Here is a 13581-nt window from a genome sequence, read left to right as displayed (position 1 = left end):
CACTTGATCGACTTCCATCGAGGATTCGGGCTAAATTCTGCCCGCCACTTCCGGGGACCAACCAACGTAGTATTTCGATGAAGAGCACTCCGTCGATTCACCGGTTGTCCCTACGATGCACGCGCGCCTATGGGGATTGTGAACTGTAGGAAAAATCGTATAAAATTACACTTTTTGATATTTCTACGAAGACGAAGTTATATAGAAAATGAAGAATATTACAATCAGACCATATCCCTAGAAAATTGCTACAAGAAATGTCATTATGAAGAGGAAATGGACAAAAATTTGTGAAGAAAAATCACGAAAAAGGAAATCGCATCATGAATATTCATATCATGGGCGGTCCCACATTTGCATGTTATAGCGAGTTTTCCATTATTTAATAAATAATGGCATTATTTAATAAATAATGGCATTATTTTATAAATAATGGTTATTTGTATATAAATAATGATTATTTGTATATAATGGCAAACTGTAAAAATTGTTTATATATAATGATTATTTATAAATAATGGGATATTGAAACAAAATTATTATTTATAAATAATGAAGTAGATATTTCATTATTTAACAAATAATCTTTATTTATAAATAATGGAAAACTCGAACATTAAATAATGATTATTTATAAATAATGAGAATAATGGTGCACTCGAAAAAATTATTTATAAATAATGAAGTAGACGTTTTCATTATTTAACAAATAATCATTATTTATAAATAATGGAAAACTCAACAAATTATTTATAAATAATGAAAAACAAATAATCATTATTTATAAATAATGAAAAACAAATAATCATTATTTGTAAATAATGAAAAACAAATAATTGTTATTTATAAATAATGAAAAACAAATAATCATTATTTATAAATAATGAAAAACAAATAATCATTATTTGTAAATAATGAAAAACAAATAATCATTATTTGTAAATAATGAAAAACAAATAATCATTATTTATAAATAATGAAAAACAAATAATCATTATTTATAAATAATGAAAAACAAATAATCATTATTTATAAATAATGAAAAACAAATAATCATTATTTATAAATAATGGAATGTCGAACTATTATTATTTACAAATAATGAAGTATTACTTGGAATTATATATAAATAATTAGAAATGATATTTTATATAATAGTAGTTATTTACAAATAAAATGTAAATTATATATAAATAATAGTTATTATTTAATAAATAATGATTATATAACAAATAATTGTTCTATATAATATTGGTACATTCGGCGCCTCATATCAAGCTGATATATTGATTGTTTCTCGAATAAAATCTATTTGGATTTTACAGCCATTTTTGTCAAAAATGTTCCAGCTAACCCCGGTCTCCCCTACACATGAGCATTTTAACTGTTGTGAACATATGGGACAAAATAACTGTCTTTGAACCACAACATAAGTTTAGATCACAAAAATTAATCAATGATTTTTCTTTTGAATTGTGTGTTTGCCAGAGAGATTTGATGGTGGTGTAGAAGCAACCGATGGCATTGCGGTACCTGCATCTGCTGCTGCCGGTGCAGGAGATAACAATCAAGCCACAGCACACGTTGACTCACAGTTAGATGATGAAACCCTCGCCAATTTGATGATCAAAATGGAGCTAGATCACACTGATAGCTTCGCATCAAGTCGAAGTAAGGTCCCGAGTCAGAGCGACATGCTACTTGCATATGCAACCGTGCCAGGTAAGATTCATCAGTGGGGTGGGAATCTATTTATTAATGCCAATGTGTGCTAGACGCTTTTAACAGCTTCACCAGCTCAAGACCTTAAATAGTCTAAGTTTTTCCTGGATCTTTTCCCACAGTAATGCCACTTTTTCCAAGTTTAGTCCGAATTTTGAGTTTTTTCTATACAAAAAAATAGACTACTTTTCTTTAAAATCTCTATCCTGAAATTTGTATCTGATTAATATTACTTTGTGTTACCTTTGAATGGAAATAAAATGGAATTGAACTAATTAAACTCTTCAGTTGTGTTTAAAATGTTTGGCATTTTGGGTAAATAAATATGAAAATAACTCTCCAGCATCTAGGGGCTCCGCTTCCTTGAACCCCCCCCCCTCCGTGTCATGATATTATGCTTCAGAGACTTTTAAAAATAATTTTGATTATACTTATTGTGACATTGCACATTGTCCTAGTTTATTTCTGATGTGGTTTGATGTTTTTATAGTGTTGTTTTTAAAAGAAGTAAATATGTTTCTATAGAGGTTCATGGAGGATAGATAAATACAGTAGATAGATTTCATTCATACACAGTTAAAAGACTTAGGGGGCATTGCGAGAAACCTCGTTCAAGTCTCTTCTAACCACTAAAGGGTAAGCCTTCTGAATTTGCAACTAACGCTTGACTTGCAATCGAATGTAGGTTTCTTGTGATGACCCACCAGACAGTTACAAAGACTCATATCCCTCACGGCTGTGTGGGTAATGATATGGCATGTTGACTGTCTGAAGACGGGACAGTCAACCTGCCTGAAACGCCGAGACTTCTCTTCTGCTCCTGCTACTATTCCTTTTGCCGTCTCAAGCCAGCCTTCTCTCATCTACTCAAGCCTTCTACTCGAGCCTCTCACCTTGCCCACTGCTCAGCTTTCTACTCCTTCTGGTTTAGTCCTTTTAAGGACTACACTCATTTCGAAAAGAATATTCTACTTCCCAACCTCCACTTTCTCGCCTTTCTATCTCACCTCCATTTCTATCCTCTTTTATCTCAGTCCCTCATGGACTTTACACATGTAACATTAACCACTTTCGCGATTGTTCATACCACCAGTCAAACCTTCAAACATCATACTTCATCTGATTGGTTAACATGATATAAAAGACTTTTTTCTGATTGGTTAAATATTAAACAGGATTTGTGTCATGGAGAAATTCCGAGAGAGGGAGCTGGTTTATTCAAGCATTGACGGAGGTTTTCATGCAGCACGCCAGAGACGAAGATCTCCTATCTATGATCACCATGGTAACTGCATTTTCTTGAATATCAGAGTAGAGACTCCAGTTTTTCTTTTTCTGAAATGCCAATTTCTATGATTTTCTGTGTTCTAAACATGGTATTTTGTGTTCTTTTGTGACATGTACAAAAATAATGGTGAAGCAATAGCAAATTGTGAAAATCATGTTAAAACATGAGTTCAAATGCAGATACAGCTTGGCAAACACATGCTAATCACTGGTTTGATAGGAAAAATTTTACCTATGCAGTTTTTTCTCGATGGATTTTGCTTTGCTTTTCACTGTACTTTTTTTCCTTAAAATTTTCCTTAAAATGGTGTAAATAATTCTGGGTTCTTCATAAATTCCATGATTTCTTTGTCTGTTTCCAATATCATGGAAAATAAGGGACTCTATATTTTAGCTAAAAAATGTAGTTGCAGCAAACAATAATTTCATGAGAAAGCCTTCAAAATCATGGTTATTCATTTTAGCTGTATATCTTGTACATTTACTTACTTTTCAAATCGATATTTATTGCAACCAGATTGCATATTTTGCTGGTTGGACTATATATGAATAAAATGGTTAACAATATACATTTCACATTTCGAAGACTGATAAGTACTAATAATTTAAAATGACAAAACATCTTAACCCTGACTGGGCTATTTCAATGCCTAAGAAGACGAGGGGGGGGGGCTGATTCAGCCCCCCTTATGATCTCGGCCGTCGATCGCATGATCGCGATGAAAATTGGCACAAGCGTTACCCATGGCATGAAAAGTTTGCTCTAATCAACTAAATAATGCACCTAAAATGCGAATGTTTGGTACACAGACTCTTTATAAGAATCTGATCAAATGTACTTAAAAAAGACTTAACATCACATTTATTTTCTCATTTTATTGTATTCTAAATATCTTATGTATTTCTTTGTTTTTTTTACTTTTTGTTTTTTATTGTTTTTCAATGGAAATTGTCGGGGACTTTATTTTGACCATAAACAAAGATAAAATTAATAAATTGTAATCAGTAAAAGGAAAATAATGATACATTTATGAATTTTGGCTAAAAACACTATTTGCATTGGATTTGTACACGAATTCATGTTTTTGAGTAATTTTGGGTCTGCATGATATAAAAGTATGCAGATATTGTTATCAGTCACCCAATTATTAATAAAATGGTTATGTAAAATTGCAAAGTTTCCAATAAAATATATTTTACTTCATACCGTTCGCATCATCCCTGTTTAGGGGGTGACACAACATTTGCTCTGGTCATAATATCTCAGAGGGCATAGGGTTTGAGTTAGGATTGGAAAAGAATAATGTAAAGATACGGATTAGGGTCTATTTTCATTTTGGATGTTCGATTTTTTGGGGTTTTTTTTCTTCCATTTTTCCATCCGAGCAATTGCCGCTGGAGCAAATGTCATGGAACCATTTTAGGGCATCCACATTCATATAATTTAGTAATTGGAATAGTGACATGCACTTGGGGAGATGGGGATTTACCAAAATAAAGATTAGGCTTGAACCACTTTTCTTCCTTTTTTTTCACTGTAGATCAATGGCAAAGTAGCAAGAGCGTTCGAGTCTTCCTCTGGTAGACACAAGCAGATGCCAGCCCCTGTTGTTATGCTAACCAAGAAACTATTCTTCTGTCCAGGCCATTTTGATTAAAGCCCTGCTCACTCCATGGAATAATCTGCCTCAAAAACTCTGAATTAGGAGCTGTGTGGCATTATGAGTATGACCCTGTTCACACAAGTTATGTTAAACCAGTTCAAATTCAATGTGAATGGGTAGTTAATAGCATTATGAGTAATGCCCCGTTCACATTATGTATGATAAACCGACTCAAAACCAATGTGGACAGGCAGTGAATGGGCAATTTTATTGCTTTATGAGTAGTGCCACGTTCACATAAGATGTGATAAGCTGGCTCAAATATTGTGTGTGAATGGCAATAGATGGTGAGTTTTTGTGGCAGGGAACGGCCTTTGAATATTTAGCATTGCACAGCAATGTCCCACATTTGTACTATTTGACCCATGATTTTTATAATGCAGCATTATGACTTACATTCTTCTTTTGTATTGTTTGATTTGAGATCCATATATTATATAATATAGGATTTCGCTAAGTGGTTATAATATCCCTAAAGAGGATGAAATACTCTATTATATGGTTTCTTTCTTTTAAATCTTTAGCAAGAGCTTTACTTATATATGGGTTTGGTTAAAGCCTTTTATGATGTAGGTTATGTGTTACTCAAGAGGAATGTATTTTCTCTATGGAATGGATTCCTTATGATTTAAGACGTATCTCTGGCTCTCCATAAAATGGAGACCCACTAGGTTTTGGTGTACAGTGTAATCATCATACTCTTCTGATAGATGGTATCCACAATTCTGAAATGATAAATTATTTTTGTTGTGATGTCATCGCTTTAGTACAAATTTTATGAAGCATATTCTCAAGTTATATTATTTTGTGTGATGATAGATAGACTTCTGAATGGAAGAAATCTGCTTTGCCAAATTCATTTAGACACGGAGGGTGTTGTAAGAATTACTTTGCAATCGATTGAAATTTTCATCTGCAATTAATAGATCACTCTTTACTATAGCATATAGCATATGCTGTATGCAAATGAAAAGACAGAAAATTGATTGCAAATATGTCATATTTCGAGAATTGTGAATGATTTTGGACCTAATTTTAGACTTGCGATCTATGTCAGGTTTCATGTAACACCCCTTTTTGAACTGTGCCATGTGACTTCTTATGTTAATATTTGTGTACTTGTATAACTTAATCGTATTAGAAGGGAGGAGGATGATGCTTATAGAAGAATGAACAGTCAACTAGTATACATACAGCAGACAAATCTGTAGATAAATTATGTATGGTTCTTTGGTAATAGAGCATTTCTGCCTTTGATATGCTTGAATATTCACTGCCAAAGTGATCAAGTTGCTTTAGCGATCTTTTGTTGTTTCGGAATATCTTGCAAAAAGGCAAACAATTTGTCTGAACACAAACCAAGAGCTACACAAAGGTGGTTTTGAAAACCATCAGTTGAACCCATGGTTTATTCAGATTTCCTGTATAAATTATGCATAGTTATTGCATATATTAAAATTGTCCATTGCTGATGCACACTTTTTGCGAAATTGAAGCCTGTTGCCATGGTTAAGTATGCTATATCATTCATTAGTCCACTTTTCAAACAGTGGACTCATGAATAATATAGTGTAAATAATTTATACAGGAAATCTGCATAAAACATGGGTTTAACCTATGGTTTTCAAAACCACCTTTTTGCATTCAGGCCAAAGGCTCTTCAGATCTGGCAAGACAAATGGGGTGTTGCAAGAAAATATTTGCAATCAAATGGAAGTTTCCGTTTACAAATTTACAATCGATAGATCAAATCTAGCTATTCGTCTTTAGTATAGAAAATTAATTTGAACTCTCTGTTGAAAAAAACCCAGACTAGCAACTAACTGCAAGGTTTATGATTCATTTTGGGACCCCGAATTGACTTGCGATCGATTGCAAGTGTCTAACAATACCCATATTTTCAATCATATATTGTGTAGAAAGTCAAAGGATATTAGGTGACAAAAGCAGTATCTTAGAGGCTGAGGACATTCTTTTTTGTCGCCAAGCTTCGAAAAGCTGTGTACCAATCAAACTCTGAAAGTTATCACAGATTATGATGTAATGAGTTCTTCCGAACAACTTTGCACTGGTGTGGTATTTATTTGAAATTGATAATAGGGTGGTCATGTTGTAATGCAATTAGAAAAGCTGCTTAATTGCTTGTTTGATAATTGAGCTTGGTTGTGGTTGTATGAATATTGATACAATCTGTGCCCCCCTTTTACATTAAAGAAGCAATCAATTCTACAATTAATCACAATTGCAACTCTATGTCAAACCATGTATAACAAGTTACAATTGATTGAAAATATTTGTTTCTCATGGCTTTTACCCCATAGTGAATGGGTGATTTCAATTTCAGTGTTGACCTTTTGGTGTTGGTGTAAGGTCAACTTTTACATGATTATAACACCAAACAAAAATGAAGATGGTCCCCAAAAGTCACTCACTAGTTGTTGAGATGTCAATAATGATCTGGATCCGTTTTACAAACTCTGAATAAGTTTTGGAGCTAGGGGAAGCAATCCAAATTTCAACACAAACATCAAGGGTGGCACCGTACTTGAAATCACCCAGTGTGTTCAGGAAGTGTCGAAAATCATGGTATATGTGAATTGGGTTAAAAATGATGAATACAAATACAAGTGGCCATATAATTAATTAGTATAAATCTTATTGTATTTTACTATATTTAAAGGGGAAGTTCACCCTGAAGAAAACTTTGTTGTAAAAATAGCAGAAAAAATAGTAAAAAATATTGGTGAAGATTTGAGGAAAATCCGTTAAAGAGTAAGAAAGTTATTAGAGTTCAAAGTTTTGGATTTGTGACGTCATAGACGAGCAGCTGCCCCATGTGTTATGTAATATAAAATGCATGAATTTCAAATTTTGCATGGTTCCTGATGACTTATTTTTGTTTTTTATTCAAGATCGGGTGTGAAATGATTTGTCTATTGATATACAAAAAGTAAAGTGAAAACCATTTTCAATTTTCTGAGAAAATGACATTTCATTGATTTTTTACCATTCGCTATGTAGGAATGCTGCTCGCATATGACGTCACAAATCAAATAATTGGAATTCTAATAACTTTTTAACTATTTGATGAATTTTTCTCAAACCTTCGGCAATATTTTTTATCATTTTTTCTGCTATTTTTACAATAAACTTTTTGTCAGGGTGGACTTCCCCTTTAATGGTTTTTTTTCCCCTTTCATTATGTATTTTGGAGCAGATCTATATGATTCTTTAAATAGTGGACGATGCTATTCTAAATTTTTAAATGAAAAAATAAAATCTTTCATTATATTGATTAAATAAATTGAATTGAGGCCTTTAACATTATACAAATAATACAGACTATGAGGCTATTAAGAATTGTACACTCAAGGTTCCTCTCAAAAAAGCTCTAACACATTTAGATTGTTTCAAAGGGAACAAGTGTATATAATTATTAGAATTCCCAATCAAAATGATATGTATTATATGTTTTAGAAGATTGTGATGTGGGCCTTGTTTGAGAAACTAAAAGTTATCTCAAAACCATGTATGGTCAATCAAATTTGTCATTAGTAGCTTAAATAAATGACTGGTCGTATCTCAGCCAATCATTTTATTTGGATCAATGTCGCCATTTTATAAATCCTTGTGATATGTTTTTTCTAGGGCTTTTAAGGCCTGTGATCTGGATGGGTGGGATATTCAATAAAGAAATCAACAAAACGAAACTCTAAATATTAGACCCAAAACATCTACTTAAAATTTAGTGAGGCATGGCTTGCTTTTTCCTTAGCCCTATTGTATTAAATAAAAGAATTTCATGCAATGTTATTGCAACCATCCAGTTTTCCATTACCTCAATCCATTCTTGACCAATATTTTGCTTTCTGTATTTAGCGTTTATAGCTCAATAAATTGATGCATGTCATGTTATTGATCTTGTACTATAAAATGGTAAAATTTCCCGGGAATTATATGTACATGTATAATGTTGAAATTTCAGAAATTATTTGTCTTAAATAAAGTACTACTGTGATTACATATGTATATTATTAATGTGTTATAAAGGATTCAGAAGAATTTTTGTTTGTGCAACAATGGTTGGTTTTGTAAACAAATACATGTAGTTTGAGAAAAAAATGATACATTACACATGTAGAGAGCCAATAGTAATTCAAAATGTTATAAGCTGATTCTGAAGGGTTTGTTTTTGGTAACGATGCTTGGTTTTGTAAAACAATACAATGCGCGTTGTTTTAGAGAAGAAAAAAAATGTCAACATAATTAGGCCAATGGTATCTGAAAACAAAATGTTATAAAATGACAAGATATGTTTTCAAATTTGATAGGTTACACTATGCCTTTTGAACCAGGGGGTTAAATGTCCTTGTACATCATCTTGAAATGCCAGAAATACCTGAAAAACTGTCTTTTTCAGAAACTGAAGCGTAAGAAATTCTGTATTCAGACTGAAAAAAAAGGCCCATGAAAATCTGAAGTGTGAAAGAAAAAATACGTAAACATGAGACAATTGAATCTTCAGAAGAAAGTGTTCAATTTAAAGGTATTTGCTAACATTGATTTGACTTTTAAAAAATCTGAGCTGCGAGGTCCCACTTGTCACCTGCACCTGTGATATGTTACAAAAATGAAGCCCAGAAAAAATCGCGTCCGAAAATCATTAAGTGCTTCAAAAAAGTGAAATATAAAGTGACCGGAAATACCATCTTAATTTCATCCATACACTTATGTGTGCTCTTATTATCGGCACGATAGAAATTACACAAAACCATCAATTATAACGTATATCGAAAGGATTTCTTTCGATTTTTTTTGTTGTTTTAGAGTTTTTAGGTTGACAGAAAGGCATTCATGTACATATTTCATCTCTCCTTTGATATTTTTTAAATTACATGTCTACAACGTTAGCATATGCCTTTAATACAGGGACTCACTATTACAGGTATTAACAAAATAGCTATGGGGACTGATGTGATAAGGGTTGCAAACGCAACTTGGTTTTCAACAAATCATGAACATTTGTGTCCGACAAGTTGTCAGATCCGACAACTTTCCTTGATTTTGATTGGCTTAGAAGCAATGTTACTATGGAATCTGTCCGATAAAATGGGACTTGTCAGATATAACGTCTGACAAGTCCTTTTATGAAACGCTCAACTTATTTATCTTTATATTTTGTTAATAAGTTGCGTTTAAATTGAAACTATTTGTGCAGCAAGCCCAATAGTTAGTGGTGGATATCAGACTTAGAGTTGCACTCAAATGCCGAGGCGTATATGATATGTAACGTGAAATCTTATTAATACGCAGTAGTGCGCGTCCTCTTAGCTGATCTGACCAATGCGGTCATGCCTTTTATAATGCACTCAACCAGGTATTTAAGTGCGACTGCAGGGCTCCGTAACACAAAGGTTTGCGATGAATTGCAAATATGAAAGAACCGCACTGATCGGTTCCTGGTCAGTATTTTAAACCTAATGCGCGTGTAACATTGATATTGATTAGTCAGTTCATTTAGCGATTGATCGCTAATCTTTGTGTTACGGAGCCCAGGTCATACATCATTGTGAAATACCCCCCATCTTAAATTTGACTCCTTTTCAGAAAGTGATTTCAGTGATGTTGTACACTACAGTGTGACATTTCCTCCAATCAACCCTTGTCTCTCCTCAGTCACATCAATGAAACAGACTCCAAACCGACCAATGGTATGCCATTGGTAATAACGTAATAGCTTTGATTGGTCTGGAGTTGGTTTCATTGGTGTAATCGTAACATTATAGATTATGGCCCGTATTCTGAAGTCGGGTTTAACTTAAACTCAGGTTTAAAGTTGTGGTTTAAGTATGGACAGCCAATTGTTACATAAATCACTAACAGTAGAGATATCATAATTTAGCTCAATTGGCTCTCAAATCATTCATAATTGTCTCGGAAGTATAAATAGAGTGATCGTCTTCACCATCGATGAATCAGGAAAGAGCACAGTAAACATAAGAAACATACAACTTAATAAAAATTTTGAGACTTTTGGCTTCCCATAATTTTAGCACAGAGTTAGACCATGGTCTAAGTTAAACCTGACTTCAAAATAGGGGCCAATATGTTTAGTTTGTAATTCTGGATGTACTTGGATTCACAAGTCTTTCCTACTGTTTGCAACTATTGTGATCATGTACAAAATATATTGTAACCAAACGGTTGCAAACTATTTGTGAAAGCCCCTTTACAGAATTTGTCCTATGACAGAGGAAACATCGACATGTTATATCTTGTAATTATGTGCCATGTAAAATCGACTCTTTACAGTTTTTAAACTTATTTTGAACTGTGAAATTTTACATTAAAAAGATTTATGAGAAGGTACTGCATGATGCGATTCTTTGTATTATTTATCTTTCATTTATCTGATATATGGGTGATTTCAAATGAGAAAAACAATCAGCTCACTTCATAATTACAGTTAAAATTACTTTACTCGTCCTGAAAACCAACTTAGAAAAACAAGAATTGTGCCTCGGCAGTCAGTATTGCAAATTCTGCCACTAATTTGGTCTTAATAATTAGTGCAAGCCTTTAAAGGAGAAAACAAAACATTATGAATTTATCGCGCAAAACATCAAAAGGCTTTAATGGTTAATCATTTCAAGTGACCTTGTTTTTATCAAAATATTTATAGATAGTGGCTAATTGTACAAACAAGTATATAGTTTCAATCGGGAGAATCGTCCTGTTAGCTTTGAATGATCTGTTTTTCTATATGTGACTGCACAGAGACCAAAAGTACACAACACTCAAAACTCAGTAGAGTATTTATTTGTCATAATTCATTTCCTGTTTCGCAGGCTTTACAAAGTGAACTCCAAATGAGGAAGTAGAATATCAATTGAAAGTCAATGCGAGGGCTTGCAGTACCAGTACAAGATATATATATATATTGAAATAAGAGTAAGTAAAGTAAAAACAAGCATACAGGTTCAGGGATTTTCTCATCAAAACATGATTGATCTTCCCACTGCGAGGGTAAATTGCCAATTGGTCCACACCCACTTCGTCTAGTTTCCATTTGGTCTAATCATAATTAGTCTACTAATCATTTTGTCTAATTTCCAGTAGGGCTATAACCCGTTTTGTGAATATCTATTTGGTTTAATAAGTGATCCATTAATTTTGATTTGACAAAGTCATAAAAATGAGAAGTAATATTAGAGCAACTTAGACAGTAGACTAAATGAGAATTTGACTCAGTTGGTATTTGACCAAGTATAGAGTAGACCAAACAACAATGAGACCACATTGATAGCAGACCAAAATGGGTTAGCCCGTGTGGTATTGATGACGACGATTGATGATGGGCATTTGTATAGCGCCATCTATCTAGAAACAATCTTTTCCGAGGCGCATTGTAATAATTATCATTACCCCGGCTTTGGTTGAGCTGCCTTTCAGTGCTCGTGCATTCAAGGAATTAATCCTGCCGGGTACCCATTCACCTCACCTGGGTCGAGTGCAGCAGTGTGGATAAATTTCTTGCAGAAGGAAAACACCATGACTAGGATTTGAACCCACGATCCTCTGAAAGGCGAGAGCCAGAACCACTAGACCACAAACCAGCTGCTTGTAGACCAAGTTATGGGGTATTTCACTTTTGTTTTCTTGTTAGGGTTTTACAAAATCATGTACTGGTCAAGTCATCCCCCTCCTTTCTCCGGTCATTGGCCCATATTCTCAAGAGGTTTCAATTGTACCATGGTGCAAAACCATGGACTATGCAGTTTTATTTCATTAACACGCTTCATTTTAAGTGCAAATTGCCGAAAGCGCACGTTTAATTGGATTTAACTTTGTGTACGAGATAAAATAAGCGTAAGTATGTTAGAAAATATGCATAGTCCACGGTTTTGTACCATGGTACAATACGGGCCATTAAGTCTAGTAAATTACATCCCCCCCTAAAAAGGGCAAATGTTTCACTGAGAAGACAAAGTGGTAATGGGCTCACTTACTTGCATTTATAGCCCTTTTCTCAAATCGCTGATTTTCCAAATCAAGGTGTCTGAATGTTCTTCTTATATAAATTAATTTTCTTCATGATTAAGATCTGTGTAATTCAGATATTGAGTTTAATTTAATTTTTGTTTTTTCAAAAATAAAAGTTCATTTTATATATATCGAGCAAGTGAATGGCTAATTTACATGTACCGGAAGGGAGCTGTTTTATGAAGTTGTTTCAGTATATATGTTACCCATGACTTCTACACAACTGGTGACTCCATCTTGTGCTACATGATATATCTCCATGGGTTTATTTCCTATTCGTCTAATGCCAATTCATCTAATTACCAACTCGTCTACCATCAGTTTGTCCACATGGTCCAATTGCCATTTAGTCCATATACCATTTAATCTAATTGGAATGAGCGTTAATTGGGAGAAATGAATGAAATTCAAATATTAGACCATGGACCCTACTATGATTAGACGAAGTGATGATTGGACCAAATGGTTATTGGACAATATGTTTATTAGACATGGCATTAGACTAAATGAAGGTAGACCATGTGATGAGTGGACGAGTTGGCAATAGATGAATTGGTAATTTACCATCTCCATGTATGTTAGCTTGCTTGGACTGAAGAACAATCACGTTCAAGTCTTTACAAACAGCGTTATGAAACGTCACAAACACCTAAATGTTGTAGGAAGTTATACTTTCAAGTGAACTTATTTTCGTTGTCACGAATATATTTTTTCATTAAACAAATTAAAATAGGGTTAACCTGTTTTAATATACCCAGTATTGGCTGTAGAATGTGAGTTTGGGGAATATTACATGAAACCTGAAATATTCCCCATTTCATTCATTGAACCAATTAAATGTAAGGATTTCAGAAGTTTATAACAA

The 13581-nt window shown here is 33.4% G+C and overlaps 1 protein-coding gene across 1 annotated transcript in view; it reads left to right on the top strand.

The window, feature by feature from the left end:
* Positions 1 to 11042, top strand: part of LOC129276714 (caspase-3-like) — a 34687-nt gene extending 23645 nt beyond the window's left edge. The window contains exons 7-10 of the mRNA XM_064109796.1: positions 1489 to 1722; positions 2898 to 3007; positions 4551 to 7300; positions 7835 to 11042. Of these exons, the coding sequence (XP_063965866.1) occupies positions 1489 to 1722; positions 2898 to 3007; positions 4551 to 4667 (461 nt within the window). The 3' untranslated portion in view covers positions 4668 to 7300; positions 7835 to 11042. The remainder of the gene's footprint in view (positions 1 to 1488; positions 1723 to 2897; positions 3008 to 4550; positions 7301 to 7834) is intronic.
* Positions 11043 to 13581: the final 2539 nt, after the last annotated feature.

Source organism: Lytechinus pictus, chromosome 14, assembly GCF_037042905.1.
Source record: "Lytechinus pictus isolate F3 Inbred chromosome 14, Lp3.0, whole genome shotgun sequence".
In the NCBI taxonomy this organism is placed as follows: domain Eukaryota; kingdom Metazoa; phylum Echinodermata; class Echinoidea; order Temnopleuroida; family Toxopneustidae; genus Lytechinus; species Lytechinus pictus.
This window is presented reverse-complemented; position numbering and strand designations above follow the sequence as displayed.